At 36.0% G+C, this 27,321-nt stretch overlaps 1 protein-coding gene across 1 annotated transcript in view; it reads right to left on the bottom strand.

Moving 5' to 3' along the window:
• Positions 1 to 12,970: 12,970 nt before the first annotated feature.
• ntn1a (netrin 1a) overlaps positions 12,971 to 27,321 on the bottom strand; it is a 71,412-nt gene continuing 57,061 nt past the window's right edge. Inside the window, exons 2-4 of the mRNA XM_073852527.1 lie at positions 26,917 to 27,105; positions 15,433 to 15,582; positions 12,971 to 13,038 (exon numbers count right to left, since the gene is read on the bottom strand). Coding sequence (XP_073708628.1) covers positions 12,971 to 13,038; positions 15,433 to 15,582; positions 26,917 to 27,105 — 407 coding nt within the window. The remainder of the gene's footprint in view (positions 13,039 to 15,432; positions 15,583 to 26,916; positions 27,106 to 27,321) is intronic.

The raw sequence follows: 27,321 nt of genomic DNA, 5'->3' as shown, positions 1-27,321 counted from the left end.
CTGGACCCTCCCCTGCTCTGATGGGAGCCCTCTGAGGCCAAGCGTATTGTGCCACCCAGCGATTTTTTTTCAGCTCCATGCTAATTTCTCACCCTTGTCTCCACTGTCAGTGCCATGATGGGCCTGATTAGGGCTTTTTGAATCACGACTCCTCCCTTTCGGTCCTGTCAACTCGCCCTGTACGTCTGTCCTAATGCCGCCCTCCCCCACCGCAACCCCTGAAGACCATTTCAACCTTTGGCATTTATTGGTTCGGCACTCAGGAGGTGGCAGCGAAGGGGGAGCAAGGGTTGTCCGAGCACAAAGGGAGGTCAGGGGGGAAATTAGCAGCGCATAAAGTGTTTAAAAAGCTTGTTGTGTGTAAAAATAAAGAAGAAACGTGACGTTTCAGCCAAGAGATTTGATTCAGATTGTGGGACGTCCAGAAAAATTATTAAACCCAAAGCAAGCTGCGCCTCAGTTGCTGTACGACGACATGGACACGATTCATTCATTAAAAAACACCTCTTTTGGGCATGCAGATGTTTAAATAGAGAAGATTTCTCTTGCCGTTCCCCTTACGCCCCACACATTGTCATGGCCTTCTTTTAGTGGATGGATGGAATGAGAAGACGGAGGAGGGGGAGAGAAAACCTTTCAGCTCGCCTGCATATGAACAAACTTCATTGTTTCGGCCGACCCTCGCTCCATGCCTGCCTTTTACTTTCTTTTGGACTCGCTATTCTCTCTGTGTGAATGAGGTTGCTCGGGCAACGAAGGAATCAGAAAAAAATGCCCGTGAAAGTAGTCGCGCCGAATTGGTTGCGCGAGGGACTCCGAGGTGGGGTTGGGCGAGTCAAAGCGTGCACACTGTAGATTGGAAATGGCAGAGAAACTGTAACCGAAATGAAATTGAGAGTCCATAGTGTGGCAGCTTCATTTCCATTTAAATGAAGACCGTAGAGCAAGTGCTTTGTTTTCCTATAACGCTGTTTAATGCCATCACGATACTTCCCTTTGAAAGCCATCATTTCTCATTAGCTCTCCTTTAAGGTGCTGATGAGCACCCTGAGATTCCTATTTAAACATCTCGTCCCCCGCAGCAAGGACAGATGTACTCATTGTGCCCCCTCTTGAGTTAGGGGAAGTAGGGTTAGCTTGCCGTCCCGTCATGACGCTCCCACAGAGGCCATTGTCGCCTTAAAGGGATAGTCCACCCAAAAATGAAACTTTGATGTTTATCTGCTTACCCCCAGGGCATCTGAGATGTAGGTAACTTTGTTCCTTCAGTAGAACACAAACAAAGGTTTTAACTCAAACCGTTGCAGTCTGTCAGTCATATAATGGCGGTCAATAAGAACCACGGCTTTGAGGGTCAAAAAACATACACAGTCAAAACCAAATTAAACCCTGCGGCTCGTGCAGGCACGATACATTGAGGTCTTAAAGGAACGCGCCACTATTTTTTAAAATAGGCTAATTTACTTCCCTAGAGTTAAACAGTTCAGTTTTACCATTTTCGAATCCATTCAGCCGACCTCCGGGTCCGGCGGGCGTTTTTTTTAGCATAGCTTAGCATAGATCATTGAATCTGATTAGACCGTTATCATCTCACTCAAAAATGATTAAAGAGTTTCAATATTTTTCCTATTTAAAACTTGACTCTTCTGTAGTTACATTGTGTACTAAGACCAAGGGAAAATGAAAAGTTACGATTTTCTAGGCCGATATGGTTAGGAACTATACTCATGGGTGCAGCAGGCACAATGATATTATGCAGCACCTAAAAAACAGTCTCCAGCTAGGTAACTTTCAACATGGCAGCACTAAGTTTGTGTTAACTAAGTTAGCCTATTTTCAGGCACTGCGTAATATCATTGCGCCTGCTGCACCCATGGTACGGCAGCAAAGTTCCTTGATTATTATGCCAGAATGAGAGTATAGTTCCTAGCCATATCGGCCTAGAAAATCGAAACTTTTCATTTTCCGTCGGTCTTAGTACACAATGTAACTACAGAAGAGTCAAGTTTTAAATAGGAAAAATATCGAAACTCTTTGCCATTTTTGAGCGAGATGCTAACGGTCTAATCAGATTCAATGATCTATGCTAAGCTCTGTTAAAAGTACTACCGCCAGACCCAGATATTGGCTTAATGGATTCGAAAATGGTCAAACTCAACTGTTTAACTCTAGGGAAGTTGGAAAATGAGCCTATTTTCAAAAATAGAGGCGTGTTCCTTTAAAACGAAACAGTCAGTATTTATATAATTTTTTACCTCTGATCCACCGTAATGTCCATCTGTCCTGAGCACATTCACAACAGTAGACATACTCGGAAGCGATCTGTCGCTTATTGTTTACACAGAGAGATTGCGGGTACAACGATTACATTTGCTTGTGCAAACTCTTCCGGGACTCTTCCTGATCGGCTGAAGTTATGGTTGCTTGCTCTGACTGTTGTGAACATGCTCAGGACAGTTGGACATTGCGGTGGATCAGAGATAAAAATGATATAAATACTGTTCAGTTTCTTGCACAGACCAATTGTTTTGTGTGTTAAGACCTCAATGTATCATCACGAGCCGCAGAGTTTAATTTGGTTATGTCTGTGTATGTGTTTTGACTCTCAAAGCCAAGGGTCCCATTGACTGCCATTATATGACTGACAGACTGCAACGGTTTGAGTTAAAAATCTTTGTTTGTGTTCTACTGAAGACACAAAGTCACGTACATCTTGGATGCCCTGGGGGTAAGCAGATAAACATCAAATTTTCATTTTTGGGTGAACTATCCCTTTAATGGATGTTTTTCCTGCCGTCTTTTCAAGCGAAAGCTGTGTACCAGAGATTTTGGCACCACATCCAGTGGCGCTGTTAGCGGTGCCAGTGAGTAAAAGAAAGCTGCGTGTAAGTTTGAATGTGAGGCTTGTTTGACACTGAAGAATGAGTGGAGGGCACCGGTTACACGCTGACTGTGGGGACCCCTGTGGGGAAACATTTGTGGACGAATTCTCTCCGTCGCTAGATGTCGAAGGACTGGAGCTTCGGCTGAGAGCAACTTTTCACTTAATGAGTCTGTGCTATTCAGCTTCACTCAGCACTTCTGAAAAGCCTTGACATCTAACACTGACAATCTAACCTGCTGGGTCTTTTAGCGCTTGAGGACGGCCAGACACTGTACTCCGTTGTTAGCAAAGAGAGCCTAAAGCTGACCTGAGGTCTGTTTCCAGTTGGACCTCTGATGGAACAGACAATCCTATTGATGGGCGCATCACAGATCTGGGAACTGTAACAATGAGGTGTGAATGAGCGCACAGGGGTAAGGCTTTCTCTGTGCGGAATGAGACTGATTGAGAAACAAATTGCTGCAAATAAAGCATGTAATTAGATTATAGCCAGAGCCCCAAGCTCCCACTGGGGCAGGGACTCAATGGGCAAGCTGGGTCTATTCCAAAGGGAACTGCTTTTTTTCTCTCTCTCTCTCTCTCTCTCTCTCTCCTCTTCCCTCTCAACCTCTCAAAATATCCTTCTCGTTTTCTCTCCTTCTTTCATTCCATTCAGAACTTTGGGAGAAAAATAGCTGTCTCCCGAATTCTGACAATGGTTTACAGAAACAGACCAGACAGCGCGTGCAGTTTTGATTCAGGGTTTGTTTTGGTCGGTCTAATGGGCAGAGAATGGATAGAAATCAACTTCATTACTGTAAATGAAGCCCAGAGATGTGTGAATCTTGAAATCTGACAATGCAGAATCGCTGAGAGGAGAGGCCAGCTTTAAATTAGACGAGAGCTTTGCATTCATGATGAGACACTAATTCAACACTATTCACTCTCTTTTTTCTCTCTAATTCTCACTTTCCCTCCCTCTATCTCTCACTCCCCTTTTTTTTTGTTCTCTCCTTTTGTAATCACAAGGAGCCTCGTTGAATTCTATGGGACCGTTTGGTTTTACAAGGGTGAAAGTGTTAAAGGGATAGTTCACCCAAAAATTTAAATTCTGTTATTTACTCCCCCTCATGTCCTGTCTGAAAAAAAAGGCATTGGTGGGGTCTGTTTGTGATCATATTGTCTTATAGTTATACTTTAAGGTACTAATATGCCCCTTAGGGGTAGAAAAGGTATTAAGTCCAATAAGTACCCATGTTAAAGAGTACAGACAGTACCGGAAAAACGAAGCATATTTACATTTTTCTTGCAGTGTCCTTTGGAATACAAAAGGTAAATTTAGGAAGAATATTCTGGAACCTCAGCTTCATATAATGAAGCAGAATAGGAACTGGAGCTCTCAAGTGCCAAAATTATGAAACAGTGACATGAAAGTTTTATAAAATGTATCCATATTACTTGTCTGTATGTTCAATATCTTCTCAAGTCATACACTGCCAGTCAAAAGATTTTTAATGTTTAAAGAATTATTCTCACCAAGCCTGTATTTATTTGATCCAATATACAGCAAAAGCTATTATATATTGACATATTTTTACTGTTTAAAATAACTTATTTCTATTTGAATGTATTTTAAAATGTAATGTATTCCTGTTATCAAAGCTCAGTTTTCAGCATCATTACTCCAGTCTTCAGTCACATGATCCTTCAGAAATCATTCAAATATGCTGATTTGCTGTTCAAGAAACATTTTAATAAAAAATTTTTTTCAATATTTAAAATAGTTGAGTAAATTTTATTAGGATTCTCTGATTAATAACAAAATCTACAGATCAGCATTTATCTGAAATAAAAAGCTTTTGTAACATTATACACTATACCATTCAAAAGCTTAGAGTCATATTTTATTTATCTATTTTTGGGAAAGAAATGATAGAAATGAATACTTTTATTTAGCAGAGATGCTTTAAATTGATCAAAAGTGATGATAAAGACATTTATAATGTTACAAAAGATTTCGATTTCAGATAAATGCTGTTATTTTGAACTTTCTATTCATCAAACAGACCTGAAAAAATTCTGCTCCGCTGTTTTCGAACATCATAATAATAAATGTTTTTTAGCAGCAAATCAGAATATTAGAATGATTTCTGAAGGATCATGCGACTAGAGTAATGATGCTAAAAATTCAGCTTTGAAACCACAAGAATAAATTACATTTTAAAATATATTCAAATAGAAAACAGATATTTTACATAGTAAAAATATTTTAAATTTTTTTTTTACTGTTTTTGCTGTACTGTGAATGAAATAAATGCAGGCTTGGTGAGCAGAAGAGACTTCTTTTGAAAAAAAAAACTTACTTTTCAAAAACTTTTGACTGGTAGGGTACGATAGTTTGGCATAAGGAACAGATGGAAAGGAAATTCTCACTGTTAACTAACTAATATCATGCCTATTATTAACATATTGGCTGTTTTATTAATATTTATAAAGCATATATTCTGCATGACCATATTCTACATCTACATCTGAGACAAAAGTCTTAGTTAATGGTTTCATAATAGCCCTAAAATGTGTGACAGAAAATCTCATACAAACAAATCTATTACAATGCACGTAGTCATTTTGGAACTTGACAGTTTCAGTTCCCAATCACTTATTATACAGAAAAGAGCAGCCCAAATGTTTTCATATGCATTTGAAACAATATGAGGGCGAGTGAATACTGACCTATCCTTGTTTTATAAAACATTACTATTATTTAAGAAAATTATTTGAGCAGTCCCTATAGTAAAACAACTGGGCGTCTACAAAATCCATGCAAATGATAACCACCATGTCAGTTTTGGTAACTATAAAAACAACAGGTGCTGATCTCCTAACGCAGGTTTGTAGAGACATCTCTGTCAGTCATAGATGAGTGTGTGTCTGAGGGATTAAGCAGGGGTCTTGGGAGTGGTGACTCACACCATGCATGACCTCGCCACACAATATGTGTTTTGTCTGAGTCGAGCAATCAGAGGTATTCGCAATGCATTCCTCCCCTCCATGTGGTAGTGTCAAAGACATATTAATATCCTTCTTTTTCTCTCCTCTCTCGACTTTTCCTCTGTCCTCTTGCCGTTCCCCTATTTCATTCTCATAGACACCTGCTGCACAGCTGCCTGCCCCACCCTTCTGTACAAGAACGTACAGGTTCTCTCTGTCTTTCTCTCAATCGCAGTCTTTCTTGGTCTGCGTGGGCAAGTGCTAAAAAGAAGGGTGGAGGTGCCCTGATAAGAACATCTGTTTGCAATCATCTATTGAATGAGGTCATATTTTTCTGCCGTATTGCGCTATCCTGAGGTGAGCTTTGGGCCCGGAGTGAAGGTATAATGTATGCGGTCCCATAGCAGGACGTGTGGGTGGTCTCGGGCGTCCATTTTGATGGGGGCACTCAAATATGTCTGTCCTGTGCTCCACCTCTCCATCAGCTTGATTTGGAATGCTGCACTCTTCATGGAGGGTTGCTCTCAAAACCAGATGGGTCAAACGTTTTTAAGGGCTCAAAATCAGCGGTGCCCCCATTGACTGGATTAAAGGTCACTCCATCTTTGGAAATAAGTTAGTTTTTTTTTTAAATGTTGATTTTGAAATATGACGTGCATTAAGTGATTAGAAAGGGTGTATTTCATACATTTTCTTACACTTGAATTAATTTCGTCTTTATTGTTTGAATTAAACTTTAGAAATAAATTAAATTTTTTTAATAAATAACAAAGAAACAAACAATAAATATAATAGCTGCATCATACTAGAATTTCCGTAATAAAGAAACTGTGACAAAACAAAATAAAATATATATTAATATTACATATAAACAATTTTTTTTAAATAATTTTTCAGCACTCTTTATTTTCTACAAAAACACTAAGACAGGCATAATTCAGCTATCCTGCATTTTAGTCATTTTAGTAACTAATAAATACATTTTATTAATTTCTCCTTTATTGTTTGATCTAATCTTTGAACTAAACTAGAAACGAATTCAAATGTTAATCAAAACACACACACACTGAAATAAACAATCAAAAAAACATAATAGCTGCATTATATTAGTATTTCCATAGAAAAGATAGCTAAACTGTGACACAATAAAATATAAAATAAAATAAAACACATTTCTATTAATATTACATATGAACAAATTCTAGCATTTTTTTCAGATAATTGTTCAGAACTCTTTCTTTTCTACAAACCACTTAGACAAGCATAATGCAGCTTGAACTTTTTTAATTTTAGTAATTAGTAAATGCATTTTTTGACCATTTAATTAATTTTGCCTTTATTGTTTGATCTAAACTTTGAACTAAACTAGAAATGAATTCAAATGTTAATCATAAAAGAAAAAACTAAGAAATATACAAATAAATAAAAAATAATAGCTGCATTCTATTTCCACAGAAAAAAATGCTAAAATGTGACAAATGGTGGTGGAAAATAAATAAAATGAAATAATAATTTCTAATAATATTACATATAAACAAATTCAATTTTTTTTTTTATTATTGTTCAGAACTCTTTCTTTTCTACAAAAACACTAAGACAAGCATAATGCAGCTATCTTGCATTTTAGTAATTAGTAAATAATTTTTGGACTATTTAATTAATTTCACCTTTACTGTTTGATCTAAACTTTATACTAAACATAGAAATAAATTCAAATGTTAATCATAAAAGAAAAAACAAAGAAGCAAACATTCCAAAAAATAGCTTTGTTGCATTTGTATTTCCATATAAAAGTAATGACTAAAATGTGACAAATGGTGGTGGAAAATAAAATGAAATAATAAAATAGAATAATTTTCTATTAATATTACATATAAACAAATTATAGAAGTTTTTTTTAAATAATGGTTCAGAAATCTTTCTTTTAAAAAAACCCACTAAGACAGGCATAATGCAGCTATCTTGCATTTTAGTAATTAGTAAATACCTTTTCTGACCATTTAATAAATTTTGCCTTTATTGTTTGATCTAAACTTTAAACTAAGCTAGAAATGAATTCAAATGTTAATCAATTAAAAAAAAAACATAATAGCTGCATCGTATTAGTATTTCCATTGAAAAGAATGGCTAAAATGTGACATGGTGGTGACATAAAATAAAATAATAAAATAAAATAATAATGAATAATTAATTTTGTATTAATATTACATATAAACAAATTTATATTTTTTAAAATAATTGTTATTTTCTACAAAAACACTAAAACAGGCATAATGCTGCAAAATCTTGCATTTTAGTAATTAGTAAATACATTTTCTGACCATTTAATTCATTTTGCCTTATTATTTGATCCAAACTTTGAACTAAACTAGAAATTAATTCAAATGCTAATCATAAAAAAACTACCAAAAAACATAATAACTGCATCGTAGTAGTATTTCCATAGAAAAGAAATGGCTAAAATGTGACACATGGTGTTTAATAATTCTATTAATATTAGATATAAACTAATTATAGTTTTGTTTGTTTGTTTGTTTGTTTTTTAATAATTGTTCTTTTCTATAAAAACATTAAGACAGGCATAATGCAGCTATCTTGCATTTTAGTAATTAAAAAAAATGTACCAGTATTTCTATCAGATAAACGATGGTGACAAATAAAACAAACAAACAAATAAATAAGAAATACTAGTTAATAATTATTTTCTTATTAAAATAACAGCTTTAGCTTTTTTTTTCCTACAAAAAATACTAGGACAAGCACAATGCAGCTATCCCATATTTCTTAGTTTTACACATGTGCTGCCATATGCTTAGGGTCAGGCCATGACAAATGGAAACACATTGTGGTAAATGGGTTAACCTTTTCCCTCCGCTTTGCCTATTTGTTTATTTTGCATGGGTCATAACACCCTCTATCTCAAATCATTGATAGTCCATTAAAGAAAGTCAGTGTTCACAATGCAGTTCTGACATTTGGCAACAGCCAAACTACCAGTCATGAAACACAGAATTGGTTTCAGATGGGCTGAAGAGAGTGAGTCGGTATTTTAGGACAAAGGCGGAAGAAATGTAGAGAGAATAAAAGACGGTAGAAGAAAAATGTGGGGGCAGAGAAAATATCCCAGAGAAGAATGAAATGAGGTCCACGAGAGAGAGAATACCAGCAGCTCTGCTGTCAATCTTATCTGTCAGTAAAGCATTAGAGGTCTGCGACGATCAACCAACAGCTGCAAAGATTTTTTTTGCACGCTAGAATTCCTCTGTCCGTGAGAATGACGAATATTTCTTCAACAAAAACTTTTCCATACGGGCAAACTAAAGCATGTTCACTCTCCATGTTGAAGGGGAGTGATGGCTCAGGGGAAAAAAAACTTGGGAAATTAAACATCTGATCAGGAGACACTTAGTCTGTAATTGCAAGAAACTTTAGGGAAGCGTTTGTATATTTGCAGACAGTGTTTTACTGTCTGATGCTGAATGAAATCATTTGGCAGGCATGGAAGTTAAATCTGACGTACTGCTTACTTTAAGACGTATTTATAAAACATCTGCGGCAAGAACGAACATGTCAAGGGATGTGACTGTAAAAATGGATCCGCTAAAAATTTCAGCAGTTCCTCTTCCATAAAGTGTTAGGGTGAATCAAGTCCAACTTCACGCTCAAAAATGAGGAAAACTTTACGATCAGCAAATCAATAAAAATAAGCCCTCAAAAGCATTGCATTAAGTTCTCATTCCCTAGTCGTGATTCAAATGAAACCTTTACTAACCAAAACAAGTGTGAATACTAGGGATGTAACAATATCAAAATCTCACTGTACGATAATACCTCGATATATAGTCCACGGTATGATATTTACGAAAAAAGACAAATAAAAATTGGGAAAAAAATGAAAATGTACATTTTAAAGTTAAATCATTCTATCTAATGCGCTTTGAGAGTTCAAAATTAAGAGCTCCAACCCATGCTTTAAACTAAGAAAACTTAAGTCAGAAAAAAGTTGACTTGTACTTTAACTTTAAAGGGGACTTAAAGGAGTAGTTCACTTTTAGAACAAAAATGTGTAAATAATGTACTCACCTCCTTGTCATCCAAGATGTTCATGTCTTTCTTTCTAAAGAAATGGTGTTTTTTTTAGGAAAACATTTTAGGATTTCTCTCCATATAATGGACTTCTATGGTGCCCCTGAGTTTGAACTTCCAAAATGCAGTTTAAATGCGGCCTTAAATGGCTCTAAATGATCCCAGGCGAGGAAAAAGGGTCTAATCTAGCGAAACGTTCCGTTATTTTCTATAAAACACTTGCAACTTATATACTTTTTAATCTCAAACGCTCGTCTTGCCGAGCTAGATGAGACAAGCATTCGAGGTTGAAAAGTATATAAATTGAAATTTAAAAAAAATTAACCCATCATTTTGCTAGATAAGACCGTTGTTTTTCTCGGATGTGATCATTTAGAGCCCTTTGAAGCTGCATTTTGGAAGTTCAAATTCGGGGGCACCATAGAAGTCCATTATATGGAGAGAAATCCTGAAATATTTTATTCAAAAAACTGAAAAAAGTAAGCCATGAACATCTTGGATGACAAGGGGGTGAGAACATTATCTGTAAATTTTTCTTCTGAAAGTGAACTACTCCTTTAATCCTCGTTTTAATTGTGGTATACTGTCTCAGTCTACAGTCGTGGCCAAAAGTTTTGAGAATGACACAAATATTAGTTTTCACAAAGTTTGCTGCTAAACTGCTTTTAGATCTTTGTTTCAGTTTTTTCTGTGATGTACTGAAATATAATTACAAGAACTTCATATGTTTCAAAGGCTTTTATCGACAATTACATGACATTTATGCAAAGAGTCAGTATTTGCAGTGTTGGCCCTTCTTTTTCAGGACCTCTGCAATTCGGCTGGGCATGCTCTCAATCAACTTCTGGGCCAAATCCTGACTGATAGCAACCCATTCTTTCATAATCACTTCTTGGAGTTTGTCAGAATTAGTGGGTTTTTGTTTGTCCACCCGCCTCTTGAGGATTGACCACAAGTTCTCAATGGGATTAAGATCTGGGGAGTTTCCAGGCCATGGACCCAAAATTTCAACGTTTTGGTCCCCGAGCCACTTAGTTATCACTTTTGCCTTATGGCACGGTGCTCCATCGTGCTGGAAAATGCATTGTTCTTCACCAAACTGTTGTTGGATTGTTGGAAGAAGTTGCTGTTGGAGGGTGTTTTGGTACCATTCTTTATTCATGGCTGTGTTTTTGGGCAAAATTGTGAGTGAGCCCACTCCCTTGGATGAGAAGCAACCCCACATATGAATGGTCTCAGGATGCTTTACTGTTGGCATGACACAGGACTGATGGTAGCGCTCACCTTTTCTTCTCCGGACAAGCCTTTTTCCAGATGCCCCAAACAATCGGAAAGAGGCTTCATCTGAGAATATGACTTTGCCCCAGTCTTCAGCAGTCCATTTGCCATACATTTTGCAGAAGATCAATCTGTCCCTGATGTTGTTTTTGGAGAGAAGTGGCTTCTTTGCTGCCCTTCTTGACACCAGGCCTTCTTCCAAAAGTCTTGGCCTCACTGTGCGTGCAGATGCGCTCACACCTGCCTGCTGCCATTCCTGAGCAAGCTCTGCACTGGTGGCACTCCGATCCCGCAGCTGAATCCTCTTTAGGAGACGAACCTGGAGCTTGCTGGACTTTCTTGGATGCCCTGAAGCCTTCTTAACAAGAATTGAACCTCTTTTCTTGAAGTTCTTGATGATCCTTTAAATTGTTGATTTAGGTGCAATCTTTGCCAAAATATTCTTGCCTGTGAAGCCATTTTTATGCACCGCAATGATGGCTGCACGCGTTTCTTTGCAGGTCACCATGGTTAACAATGGAAAAACAATGATTTCAAGCATCACCCTCCTTTTAACATGTCAAGTCTGCCATTCTAACCCAATCAGCCTGACATAATGATCTCCAGCCTTGTGCTCGTCAACATTCTCACCTGAGTTAACAAGACGATTACTGAAATGATCTCAGCAGGTCCTTTAATGACAGCAATGAAATGCAGTGGAAAGTTTTTTTCGGGATTAAGTTCATTTTCAAGGCAAAGAAGGACTATGCAATTCATCTGATCACTCTTCATAACATTCTGGAGTATATGCAAATTGCTATTATAAAAACTTAAGCAGCAACTTTTCCGATTTCCAATGTTTATGTAATTCTCAAAACTTTTGGCCACGACTGTACATTACATTCACACTGGTGTTTTAGGAAGCCAAACAAATTAGAAAAAATACTAATAACAATTTTATATTATTGTTATTCCTATGAGAGTAATAGCCACATATTGTAAACAATTGCACTGTAAATATGTAAATTAATATTTCATATGTATTATTTTAGCTTTGCACTACAGTAAGGAAAATTACAAGACTTCTTTTCTAATTTCTACACTTGAAAGAGATATTTTGAATTTGGACTGCAAAAACATTACCCATTTAAACAGTTGTCAGCAACTTATACTGCGCTTTTAAGCTTTTATTTTGACAGAAACAGCAGTAGAGCTTTTATTTTGACAGAAAACTCCAGTGAAAACAGGCTTACAAAAACATGTCTCACTACAAATTTAGTGAAATTCTGTAATCATCTGCCATGAAAATAAAGCATAACTGGTGGCTGTTGCATTCTCAAACGTGCGCTAAACTCAAACACATGCAATAAACGAGTTCACTGCATTCACTGTGAAATGAGCCGTTCTGAGGCGTGAAAAACACCGGATCACGAGCTGATCGTCTGAACGACGTGCACACAAGCCATATTGTGCTTTCGGTTTTAGTTTTTGGACAGATACTGTGCCAAAGCATAATGGCCCAAAACAACTTTATAGACCTTTTATGTTAGAATAAAAAGTTTAAATATATTTTAAATAATATAATTTGCCCGGAAGACCTATTGTTTCATACCGTCATGTGACCGCACTGATTTTGAGACTTTGCCATCACGATACCACGATATTGATAATACCGTTACATCCCTAGTGAGTAGTATAAGATCTCCTGTGATTTATGACAGCAGATTTATTCTCATTTAAACCATGTTTTTTCTCATATGAAGCTAAGATCAGTTAGCATGACTTGCCTGAAGGTTCCTCTGTGCTGCTTGCAGTGGTAGTTGGTGGAGCAATGGGAATTTCTGTTCCAAAAAAGAGAGCACAGTTAGCAAAATAAATAAGTAAACAACATAAAATAATGAATATCAAATCTAATTCAAATTAAACAATGATTATCATTTAAGATCAATATAAAAATAAATGTAAAATGTATTCATTATGTAAAATTTAAACTCTGGTGATACTGCATGGTGTAGCATTATAAATCCATTTGCACTAAAACATTTTTACAGAAGGGCATACATTTTGCTCCATCTGTATCTCTCTTTTGCTGTTATGAGATACAGGTCCAAGACTTGATTCTTACATTCTTCCTTCCGTGGCCTTTTTTTTTTTTTTTTGATGAATGGAGGGAAGTTTACACTCAGCAAAGCCATGCGTGACGAAAGACCTTTTCAACAAAGTGACTGAATTCATAAAAGTGGTAAAAAAATAAGAATAGTCTTTTGCTTTATTGGAACATAAATATACAAGAAGAAAAGCAGTTACTGCCATGAGGACAAAACAAGAGGTGGACAGAAACAGCTTGAGCATACTAAGAGAAATATATAAAGAAGTTGATAAGAGTGCTCATGTGCTCTGTGGAGCTGGTGAACGGGCATGCAAAAAAAAAAAAAAAAGAGTCCACTGAAGGAAGAAAGAATCAAGGCTTTTTATGGTGCTTTGGTCTGGCTTAAATAATGATATCAATCTGTGATGTTACTCATTTTGGATGACATACAGTGCCTTGCGAAAGTATTCATACCCCTTCATTTTTTTAAACATTTTATGTTGCAGCCTTATGTTTGATTGGCTATGCCTGGGCCACTCAAGGACATTCACAGAGTTGTCTATAAGCCACTCTTGCTGTGTGGTTAGGGTCATTGTCCTGTTAGTAGGTGAACCTTCTGCCCAGTCTGAGGTTCTGAATGCTCTGGACTAGGTTTTGATTAGGGCTATCTCTATATTTTGCTTTGTTGAGCTTTTCTTCTACTCTGATGAGTCTCTGAGTACCTGCCACTGAAAAACAGCCCCACAGCATGAGGCTGCTACCACCACACTTTACTGTTGGGATGTTACTGTGCAGGTGATGAGCAGTGCCTGCTTTACTTTAAACATGGTACTTGGAATTAAGGTTCATCAGACCAGAGAATTTTGTTTCTCACAATCTGAGAGTTCTTTAGGTGCTTTGTTGCAAATTTCAAGTGGGTTTTCTACAAGCAATATGAATGCTCCTGAGCTAAATTTCCCAAGTGTCCCAAAAATACTGATGCAACTTATGCATTTTTTTTTTTATTTTTTTTTTTGCAAATAAATTTGCAAAGTGGTTACAAACCTGTTTTTGCTTTGTCATTATGGTGTATGGATTGTAAATTGATGTGGGGAAAAAAGTTATTTAAAGCAGTTTAACATAAGGCTGCAACAGCAAAACGTAAAAAAAATTGAAGGGGAATGAATACTTTTGCATGTCACTGTATCAAATCTTAAATAATTCAAAACAGTATTTATCAATAAGGCTTTGAACAAAGGCAAACATACCAAATTGAGTGGTTTAAAGTATAGTTCAATAAAGAACTAACAAGGAAAGTAAATTTTGCTGTTGGCGTTTTGGAAAGATTATGGGCACTGTGGTGGTCTTATTTCCTATATCAGAACTACACATCTTGGGCTTTGCTTGGTAAACATGGGAATGAGTTTAATACCAGATTAAATTACAGTACAAGCCTGTTATAAATATTTGAATCCTTTTGATTTATGCTCTTCAGAATATGAGGACATAATAGCATTTGTAGCCAAGACTTCCTTGTGTTAAACTGAGCTTGATACTTTAGATACTGCCTAACTTTATGGACTATTAAAATAAAAACAGATTATTTCACAATTATGAGAGAAACTAAATATTTTCAGTTCAATTACCGGAGTGTCCCCCTTTCCAAGTTTCACACATCAGTGCTTGTGACTTTCCCAGGAAAATCAAAGATTTAGGATTCCAAAAAGTTATAGGTTGAATTTATTCCACTAAACTCCCTGCCAAAAATTTCTCCAAAGCTATTCTTTTTTTCCCCCCATAAATGCTTTGTTTGGTATCCAAGCATCAAAGCACCGATTAAACAGTTTATTTTAAATAGCTTAATTCGTTACCATGCAGTATGGGTACTTTTAAACTCTGATGTCATTATTAAATATCATTGTTTCACTGTTTTGGTCCGTGAAGTAAAGAAAACAGAATTTAAAGAATGGCAGGTGATAATCCTGTGGAACGACCTTAACAAGACATGGTTTCAAACTCCACCTTGACTGTTCATAAATGCATTTTCATGAAGAGTTTCAGCTCAGTATTTCAATGCATTCCATGGACAAAAACATTTGTAAGTGCATTATGGCTCATTGGGGATCAAAGTGGTTAAAAAAAAGATCTTGACATGTGATCCACATACTTATGCATGGGGCAATGGGTGATCGGCTCTGCTGGTAGCCTTTAGCACAACGGTTGCATGTGATACCCGTCACACCGTCTTTACAGGGGCATTGGCCTGTGGTTTGGTTACAGGTTTTGCCCGCGGCCCCCACAGGATGGCAATCACAGGCTGTGAGGAACAGAAGAAAAGAGATAAAAGAACACACGTGTGGGGAAACGAACATAAAACAGTAGATACATACAAAAAGCACAAATAAAAAATAAAAGTAGCTTAAGGGCCCAAGACTGGGGAAATAAGAGGGTGAGGATTGGTGAAGCGGTTGAAAAACACACTGTGTTTTGTGAAAAAGTGGTGACCAGACTCTAAAGAGTGTGTCTTGTGACAAGAGCATGCATACACATACACATTCAGCATAAAACTTGAGTATGACAGTGGAATGTCTTTTCTCAGTATGCATTAAAATCATAAACCATAAAGACATAATAACAGAAGTGACCCCTAAAAGTATCTGGAAAATTTTGGACACTCAAGTCACCCTTAAAAATGTCAAGATTTAATGCATACAGTTGAATTCAAAAGTTTGCAGAATCTGTAAAATGCTGTTCTTCAGAAAAATTCTTCAGGTTTTTTCAGCATTTTTGTGTGAAAAGATGGATCTTAAAATCATACAGTCATCGTAAATGCTGAAAAACCAAAGAATTTGTGGGACCTGAAGGATTTTTCTGTGGATCATTCAGGTAACAACACAGTATTAAGAATCAAGTGTATGTAAACTTTTGAATGGGGTCATTTTTTATAAATTCAACTATTATTTTCTCTTGTGGACTATATGTAAACATCTTACATGTGAAATATCTTATTCAGGTCAGTATTGAATAAAAAAGTAACATGCATTTTGTATGATCCCTTTTATTTTGGTAAAAATAATTAACATTTTGGAGAGATTTTATATAATACAAACCTTTTTATAAAGTAAGAGTTTCTAAAATGTCTGAACACATTTTGGAACCACTGTATAACAATATACATTCAAATTGGCCAAAATATCTTATAATAAACACATTTCCATAACACATGCTTTCTTTTTTTCATCAGAACATTGTGCTTGTGCCAATAATGTCTGTCACATTTCCTTCCTCTTGGGAGGTCTTTCTCGAGCATATGGTTCAGCGTCTCTCTCCACTTCTTAAAGCTCGTGAACTGATTGTATTGCCTTTGTGTCAAAACTCCTTTCATGTCCGTTTTCTTAAATTCCCACCATGGGTGGTTACATTAAAGTTATTTCGCAAAGAGTCCAATGCCATTTACTCAATATTTCCCCCACCGGCACCGCAGAAGTGATATGCTGTCAAATGTTTAACACATTTAATGAGTAAATTGGCTCATATATTTGTATGAGTAATGAAGCACAGAGAGTTTCGCTTCAACTTTATTTCTTTTAATCCTTTGCTAAGAGCAGTAAAGTGAAGTCCCAGTCCCAAGGTTGGAACGGTGCAGAGAAACAGCCACTCCCTAGATGTCTGTCTCTTGTCACTTGTCACGCTCGTCGTGAAAGCCAAGTTTATGTCTAGTCTTTGGAGTTGATGTTATGTTGAAAGCGGCCACGCTTTGTCTCTCGTCACAAATGTGCAGTAAAACACCCTAAAGTTTCAATAAACAGCTTAGCTGACTAATTCCTAATAAATGAAACAGCTTCACACCATGGGTCATTTTCAGAAATGGTTTTCTGTCTTTGTGGAAATTAATGATCAAGATTCTTAAATGATGAGGTTTCTGCTGCGTTGTGACCGGATCATTAATTGAGGGACATTAATACTCATGACTCATTGATCCTGTTGCAGGAGTTCTCAAGCAATATATAAGGGGGGGGGGGGGGATTTTATTGCACTTAAGCCTTATTATTTTATTTTAAAAAATGGTTGCAGTGCAGGTACTTTAAAGAGAAGGGTTCTCTTGAAGAAAATGGCATCTGCCCAACAACTGTCCAAATCATCACTGAGCCAACTAGTAAATCACTGTAAAACATATGGGGTGCAGGTGTATCTCTCTCAAGCATTTTAGCTTCTGCTGTCTGATAAGAACCTGTCTGGAGAGTGTTTAAGTGGTTGTCCACTTAGCAGTGAAGTGGTGGTACTACACCAGATTCTTGGAGTAGATATGGATCTACTGTTTCCTCCCATCCACTCACTCTCAACACTGCCATGTCCCTGGTCCAGAAGTATCAAGAATTTATTTATATAAAAGCCTGAAAGGGACTTTTTTTCATAATTACTCATCCTCATGTCATTCCAAAGCCAACATTGGAAATACATGCCTCTATATACATTTCAGCAAAACTGAAAAAACGTACCTGAGTCAAAGATGAAAAAGGGTAATACTGCTTTAAATTGTTGTTGTTTTTCCTGGTTAATTTGATAGCATTTTTGTTTTTCTGAGCAAAAATAAATATCATACATTTTCCCCTAATTTACAGAAGACACCCACTAAAATGTCATTCAGTGTAACATTCTTGTCAGGCATATTTACAACAAAAATCTATTTATTACATATTAAAAGACAAATTACTTTCACCCCAAAATTAATTGTGATTCTACATTTTAAAAATTTACCACTATCCTAAGTTTTGCCCATTTGTTAGTAAGAATTTTTTACTCATTTGAAAGAGTAGTTCACTTTCAGAACAAAAATTTAAAACATTTCAGGATTTCTCTCCATATAATGGACTTCAATGGTGCCCCCGAGTTTGAACTTCCAAAATGCTGTTTAAATGCAGCTTCAAAGGGATCTAAATGATCCCAGCTGAGGAAGAAGGGTCTTATCTAGCGAAGCCATCGGTTATTTTCTAAAAACATTTACAACTTATATACTTTTAAAATCCAAAACGCTTGTCTTGCCGAGCTAGACAAGACGAGCATTTGAGTTTAAAAAGTATATAAATTATGTATTTTTTTTTTAGATAATAACCCATCGTTTTGCTACATAAGACCCTTCTTTCCTCAGCTGTGATTGTTTAGAGCCCTTTGAAGCTGCATTTTGTAAGTTCAAACTCGGGGGCACCATAGAAGTCCATTATAAGGAGAGAAATCCTGAAATGTTTTACTCAAAAAACATAATTTCCTTACGACTGAAGAATGAAAGACATGAACATCTTGGATGACAAGGGGGTGAGTACATTATCTGTACATTTTTGTTCTGAAAGTGGACTACTCCTTTAAAACACAATAAAATGTAATATGCTCCCTTATTCTTTTATTTGTTTTAATATGTACAATTCAGAATAAGCATTCTGCATTCTAAATATTGTGTTACACTGAATGACAGTGTAACATTATTTTAACCAAATTTTTACATATTATTTTCCAAAAACTTATTTGAAGCCTTAAAAGTAGACATTTAATGCGCTTTTTATGGATATAAGTTACTTTCATAAATTTCTTTTGACGTGGACATCTTAATGTCTTTGACCTACCTATATGTACGAATCACTGCAGGTTCCAGTTAAAATAAACACTAGAAGCAGTAAAACTCTGACAACTTTTATTCCTTTTCACACAAGGATTTTGCGTTTTGATTAATAAAGCCTAAATTTTACACAATTACTTGCAGAATATTATGACTTTAAAAAAAAAAAAAGTAACATCCTGCACGATTTGAAAACATTCAAAAGTACCAGTTTCCGTAGTGAACACGTGTTTTAGCACCACTCTCTGGACATTTCACTTTGAAACTGCTGCCGCACACACAGTTCTGTCGACAACTCTCAGAAAAGTTTAGCATGGTAATGGATAGGACAATGTTAATGAATTTGGTCTTGGCGGTGTAGATCTGCTACGCTGCTGCTGCTGATGGTTTTTGCTGTAGTTGTAGATTATTACTGCTGCTGCTGCTGCAAGCAAGTACAGAACTTGCTACTGCCAACGCATATGGCGATATGGTGCTGTGAGTATTTAAGACATACTGCTGCTGCACAAGTAGCATAAAATAACCCGTTGCAGACCTATACAGGTGGAGCTGGGGAAGGTGGAGGGTTTCAGAGGAACTCTGAAAGCGCGCTGCGAAATGCCCAAGTGAATGCTACCAGCCATTTAAATAGCTGCAAGCTGCAAGCTCATTGGTTGTGTATGCAACATGAACCAATCAGCTTGTGCCAAGTCGTATAACTCTATGATATCATCAGTTATGTTAACAACTCGTCAGCCTGCGTCATTTAGAGTTTCATGGCAGAGCTAGGTAGCTATGACACATTAAAAGACAAATTACTTTCACCCCAAATACTAATTCGTTTTTAAATTTGTCACTAGGATGTTTTGCCCATTTGTTAGTAAGAATTTTTTACTCATTTAAAACACAATAAAATTTAATATGCTCCCTTATTCTTTTATATATTTTAATTTTAATTTATAAATTTTATATTTATTTCCGCTCTTCCACTTTTCCAAACAATTATACAAGTATATGTAAATCATATGGACGTTCATGGTGTTGTTTTTAATTTTCTTTGCATTTTTGGAGCGTTATACACATACATTTATAGAAGAAAACGAAAGCGTAAATGCCAAAAATTAAGTGCTTGTTGAGAACATTTAATCCATTTGAAAGAGATCTGCACGCGGCAGCTTTACTAGAGCAGATTGCACAATGTGAGAAGTTTAGATCCCTGCCAATAGTTTACCATAAAGCTGCTGTTTGAAGTCTAAGCTCCTCTCCTCCATTAAAAACATCATGTTGAGAGTCGGTGGGGTAATTTGTGTGTTGCTGGAGGACGGCCAGCTCAGCCCAGGCTCAGTATTGTAGTGCTTAGTTTCTGCGCTAGCCCACAAAAATGTCTGAAGCTAATAAAGGGAAGAGAAAATGAGAGCAACTTCACTCTACGAACCATTGAGTGTTTTTCTGATATCTTTTGAGTGTCTGTTTTCGCTTAAATTCGTATTTGGGTATTCTGAGACAAATATTGTTTTTTGCATAGCGAGAATTAGCATAATCATTTGATGAAATTATGAATGTCACTCCAAGCACCACAACGGCTTTTTGTCAACAAACGTTTTGCCAAGTTGTCGTTTTTTATGCGCTACATTCTCATCTAATTGAATCCAGCCACAAAAGAAGTCATTATTTTGGAAATCTAATGAGAAAAGTGAGGTAATGTAAAACAATATTTTTAAATCCCCAACAGAAGAGGTTATTTGTGGTTAATAATAGTACCGTTTTATGACAATGTGTGAGTGACCACAAATACTACACAGCTCTCACTGCAAACATAATCTCTATAGTGTACTCTGTGCTAACTTTCTTAGCTTTTCCCAGAACCTTAATGAGGATGGGGAGAAAATGAGCCTTTTATTTTGTCTATTTGTGTATAAACCCATGGCAACCACACATTGAAGGCACAATTTGATTGACTGGCTTACATTCTGCTGCCTGGGATCCCATCAGGGGCTGATGTCATTCTCTTTAGCTTGCTAGTTTATATGCAATCCATATAAACTGAAAGATTTCATATATAATACTGAACCAAGATTCCAAGCTAACCAAAAATGTCTGAACTATTAACAGCCCACCCAATGGGGTGACGACGATGGTCCGGTGTGGCTGACAGTCTGCAGAGCGCCACATATTTATATGATCTGGTTGTGGTTTACTGTATTAAAACAAAATGGCTCATTTAACAAATCAAATCTTCAAAGGAGTTGCTCACTTCAGTGGGCAGGAGAAATGATGAAGCAAATGTTTCCTAAGCAGAATAAATGACACTTATGAAGCAAACAACTCAAAGAGACGAAACAAGATGCACCTTGCAAAGCAAAGCTTCCTTCACTCTGTGTGTTTACAGTGTGGTTTATGAAGGCAGGAGCCACAAATGAGAGGGCTGAAGTTTCATTCAAAGCTCTAACCTAATACAAAGTGCGGCAGAATCTCGGCATCATTTATGAATTTTAAAGGGAATTTTTTTAGTTGCCCAGTGGAACAAGTGTATTTTGATATATGACATGTTCAGAATGACATTAGGGTGAGTAAATGATAACTGAATAAAATTAAAATGTTCAACTGTCCCTTTAAGATGACACATAAATAAACCAAATCACATTTATTTAAACAGAAACGCATTTATTTATATATTAAACAGTAATTTATCACTAAATGCATTAATTCTGAGTATTAAAAATATACAATTGAAATAAAAAGTTTACATACACCTTGCAGAATTATTTTACCAAAATAAGAGGGATCATACAAAATGCATGTTATTTTTTTATTTAGTACTGACCTGAATAAGATATTTCACATAAATGATGTTTTTGTTGTTGTTGTTTAGTGATGGTTGTTCATGAGTCCCTTGTTTGTTCTGACCAGGTAAACTGCCTGAGGACAACAGAAGGTTCAAATGTTTACTGATGCTTCTGATGCTTTACTTATTTTGTCTTCTGGGAAACATGTAAGTATCTTCTGTAGCCTCTGAAGGGCAGTACTGAATGGAAAAAATATTATATTTAGACAAAATTAGAAAAATTTACACATCCTAATTCTGTTCAAAAGTTTACACCCCTGGCTCTGAATGCATCGTGTTTCCTTCTGAAGCATCAGTGAGCTTTTTAACCTTATGTAATAGTTGCATATGAGTCCTTCAGTCGTCCTCATTGTAAAAAGATGAAACTCAAAATCATACAGTCATTAATGGAAAGCGTTCGAATACACAAAAATGCTGATAAACCAAAGAATTTGTAGGATCATTCAGGTAACAACACAGTATTAGGAATCAAGTGTATGTAAACTTTTGAACGGGGTCATTTTTATTAATTTAACTATTAATTCCTCTTGTGGACTATGAAAATGTCTTTTATGTGGAATTTAGGTCAGTAAGAAATAAAAAACAACATGCATTTTGTATGATCCCTCTTATTTTGGTCAAGTTAATATTTTGCAGATTCTGCAATGTGTGTGAAAACTTTTGACTGTATATTTTAATTGTATAATAATAATTTATATTTTATACTGTACGTTTCTCTCTATATATAAATGTGGCAATATTGATTTACACACCATACCCAAAACCTGTGTAACTCAAATGTCTGTATTCCAAAAGTCGACAAACAAAACTTAGTTGTGTAGGAGGCATTAAACACTAAGCAGAGAGATTTGAAGTTACTTAAAAGAGCAGCACAAACAGTACTGTAAGTGTTTTTCTTGAAGTAAACTGTTATAGTATATAGTTGCCACTATTTCATTGCTCTGATTAAGAGTGCGAAGACTTGTCAAAAGAGAAAGAGAAACTATGTGGTGAACACATTAAATTAATGAGCATGAGGGGAGGTAGACGCTTTATATTCCAACATACTTGCACCTATTTCCATTAACAGCCAATACATTGCATATTTAGCTTGTGAAAATGTTTTCTTTGGCAGGAATTAAATATCATGCTTCGTATCATTTGTCACCTTTCTATAATTACCACATTTGCTTTTTTTTGTACATCTGTTTGGATGTAACCTAATACAGCTGTATAACTTGGACAGTGTTTGATTGTAATTACATTAGGGGCTCTAACTCTGGGAAATTTCAGGATTAAATCGAACAAAATGCCTTGTTTAAGTCACAGATTTTGTAAATCATGATGAAATGTGTTTTCAGAACTATTTAAAATGAAGCAACATTTAATTTGAGGTAGTCAGCTGAGATTAACAGGAGGTCTCCCTCTCGTTTGAAAAGTGCCAGTGTTTTCCTGTATGTAAGCCTCAAGAGTGTGTAATGTAGAAGACTCGGAGGGAACCGACATGCAAGCAAGCAAGTCAAATATTTAAATACTCAAGAAAACTTTGAACGTGTGCCTATTGTGATGATGCTAGCAATGCTGATAAATGTTCTCCTCATAAAATAACACAAAATTCTAATGAGGCAGTTGAACCTTCTGAGCATAAATGACTTGACCAGAAACAGAACAAATGTGGATGACTGCTACGAAAGAATAAAAGCAATAAGAAATGTATAGAGATGGACAAAAGCATGCAGACAGCAAACATTCAGCTTGCAAAATCTCCCTTACAATGCATTAGAAAAATTAGGCTGTGGATCAAAATGATGCATCTTTAATCCAGAATTGATTTATCCCCAATATCTCATCCATTAATACATCTTTCATAGTAGTACATGAATATTTTGAAGGGTTTATTACTAATTCTGGCTATTTTAGTCTCTTATTCTTTTTTAAACTTTTCCCTGAACCATTAGTGAATTCCATTTGGTTTGTTGACCCTAATTCCAAGTGCCTGAGAAATCCTCCACGGCCTCTGTCTCAAATCTCAGGGAAACAGAAGAGTTCATTAACTTTCCAAGCAAAGCAGATCATTTTAATAAAACTTTGGAAAAGAGGCCCAGGGTCATCAGAGACCTGCGGGATTATTCACCCTTGATTTTAATTACGGAAGCCTTGAGAAAGCAGAAAAAAATGAAACAGAAGAGTGATCTAGTGCCAGTTCGACTGAATCACATTCTGATTCTGTAATACAGTTTTTATCACAAAAAAAAATCATTTTAAAACAACATATTCAAGCTCACAGCTTTGACCAGACCTTTGGCCTTTTCAGAGTCATCTGTACAAAATTCTGCACTTAAATGCATCATTTGACCAGCTGACTTATCCCAACAGAGCAAACCTCACCAATGAGAGTAATGGGATGCTGAAAGAATCAAGTCTTGTCCACAGGAGAAAGGAAGCGAAAACAAAAAGAAGTTCTCTTCCCTCAATAAGACACATAGCATGGGGGTTAGCGGAACACACAGTCGAATGATGAATGTCTGTTTGCATTCCAAGTCGACAGGAGAATCAAACGAGAGCCCAGAGAGGGGTAAATGTCAGTCTGGAGTATAGTAGAATGGATATGTTGGTTAGGTTATGCATTTTTGTAATGCCTTTCCACGCAGAGAATATTATTATATGCTCATTAATCTTTTTCATATTCATCAGGTGGAATGTGATATGTAGTCTGAGAACTAAAAAAAACAGCACGCATTTACTTTTACATTCATTAAATATGTTTGATTTTGCATGAAAACTGTGTGCCTGAAAACTTTAAGGTGTTACTTATTTTTTTAATCAAAATTTATGCTGTTGCATAGATTATACATTAAAAACAACCCACCGCTGGGTGAAATATGGACAAACCCAGTGACTGGGTTGTTTTGACCCAACGGTTGGATAAAATGTTTAACCCAACCTTCTGGGTAGTATTATTTTTAACTCTCAGCTATTGTTTAAAAATGACTTAAAATTGACCCAAAATAGGTTGTAAATGAAAAATCAGACACATAATTACTAGAGGCATTAGCAATATTCAAAAGGTGACCATTTATTAATAAGCAATTTAACAAATAATTATAATAATTATTATTTATTTAAGGGTAATTTCCAACCTATTTTAGGTTCATTTTTTATCAAGAAATATAGTCATTTTTAAGCAATAGCTGAGTTAAATAAAACTACCAAACAAACAAACTATATATTTATTTATTTATTTATACACTGTTGTTCAAAAGTTTGGGATCAGTAAGATTTTGAATGTTTTTGTGCTCATCGAGGCTGCATTTACTTGATCAAAACGTACAGAAAAAAAATTTAATATTGTGAAATATTATTACAGTTTAAATTAATGGTGTTCTATATTAATATATTTAAAAATATTATTTATTCCTGTGATGTAAAGCTGAATTTTTATCAGCCATTACTTCACATGATTCTTAAAAAATCTGTCTATTATGCAGATTAATTACTGTTATTATCAATATTGCAAATTTATTTATAATATGAATAAAATATTAAAAAGAACAGCATTTATTGCATTTATTTATTAACAATATAAGCCTTTACTGTCACTTTTTATCAATAAAATGCATCCTTGGTGAATAAAAGTATTAATTTCTTTTAAAAAAAAAAGAAAGAATATAAGCTTTTAGATTGCAGTTTATATTGTTACAAAAGATTTTAAATAAACGCTGTTTTTTCAAATTTTTATTTGTTAAAGAATCCTAAAAAAAAATTCAAATCACAGGTTGCAACAAAATATTAAGAAAGCCCAACTGTTTTTCACATTCATAATAAATCAGTATATTAGAATGATTTCTGAGGGGTCATGTGAAACTGAAGACTGGAGTAATGGCGGTAAAAAATCAGCATTGTATCACAGAAATAAATTACATTTTAAAATATAGACAATATTCACATAGACAACCATTATTTTAAATTAAAATAATATTTCACAGCATTACAGTATTTCCTGTATTTTTGATCAAATAAATGCAGCCTAGATGAGCATATGAAATGTCTTTAAAACCCAAAATTACAAAATGTTCCACAAAATTATTAAATGTCATGTCTAAAATTTCATTAAAAATATAGATTTTTTTAATGTAATGTTTAAAATTAAACTTTACAAAATGTACTGTTTTTCTAGCTAAGGTTAAAGCTAAATATAAATCAAACTTTTTTTACAACCTCAATTGCCTCTATATAACAGCAGGGATAAGGTTAATTGCTTTGTTGTGTGGATGTTGTAAATGAGGACTCACGCATGCTGATGGTATTGTGGGAAAACAAACACCTTCTGTTCAGCCTTCAAGTATAACATTCTCACATGATGCAAAAACATTCCCCACCGTCTTCATTGTCAGATTGATGGATGCTTTTATTTATTTACCTATTTATCTGTTTGGGAAAACAGAGCCTTTAACTTTCAGCACAGCCCTAATATTTTACCCAGAGCTAAAGCTGGAAGTAAATGATCCTAAGCCGTCACGGACAGCAGCAGAATGGACCTTATTATGAGGAGATGCTAAGGTGTGACGGGGGGCTTGTTTGCACAAAGCTTTTGCTCCTGTCATCTTGCCCCACGGCAAAGTTCGGCGAGAATACCCTGTCCTTTTTTTTCTTCTCTTTTCTTCTGGACAGCTCTCAGGTAAGCGTTCTTACGCACACCTGTGGAAAGCCGCTCGCTTATTCCCTCCTTCGTATCTTCTCTTCCTGTCCGTCCTCCCCCTAACCTCAATTCCTCTCTCTCATCTGACCTGTAACAAGGATCAGTTCACACCTCTGCTCTGTTTGTTTGGTTTGTCCTGTCAGACCATCCCCCAAATGAATCCCAATAACTCTATGTCAGAAAGATGTAACCTTCCTCCTCCACCCCTCCCCCACCCACATCCCTGTCCTTGGGCTGCATGCTGACAGAGACTCATGGGGGTGGAGGAGCACAGGAATGTGAGAATTCTTCCTTTGGACCTGCTGACTCCTTCATTTGAGGGGTAACGCATTAAGAATAGTCGCCGGCTCATCTAATTGGTTCCTTTGTGGTACTGTGTGAATTTCTTTGTGTAGAAAACAGCCAGCTAATCACTTAGCCTTAGTGTTTTCTGTTTTCCTAAGGATGCGTCAAGTGATAAGTTGCAGACTTTGGGCCCTTAAGACCAAACCCAGTTGCCCTTTTCGGCCATGGTGTTTAGATTCAGTACCCTTCATACCTTTGCAGGCCTTTCTGTGTGAGATGGGCTTAGACATGTCTCTGTAGTAGCCCTCCTTGCAGTAGTGGCAGTGGCGACCTGCCGTATTGTGGCGGCAGTTCAAGCAGACTCCTCCGCTTTTCCTCCCGGAGAGTTTGTAAAGCTCCATGTTGAAACGACAGCGCCTCGCATGGAGGTTACAATTGCAGGCTGTGGAAGAGGCAAAAGGAAGATCTGTCACAATGGTTCTCAAACATTTTAGGTACAATTAAATCAGAACATCCAAACACCAAAAGTCACAAAAAGTGTCCCCTTTTTTCCATTTGGTTTGATGTAATGCTACATGAATATCTGGCAAAATGTTAATTATTTTAACAAAAAAAAAGAGGGATCATAGAAAATGCATGTTATTTTTTTATTTAGTAC

Source organism: Garra rufa, chromosome 12 (genome assembly GCF_049309525.1).
Source record: "Garra rufa chromosome 12, GarRuf1.0, whole genome shotgun sequence".
NCBI classification, from domain to species: Eukaryota; Metazoa; Chordata; class Actinopteri; order Cypriniformes; family Cyprinidae; genus Garra; species Garra rufa.
This window is presented reverse-complemented; position numbering and strand designations above follow the sequence as displayed.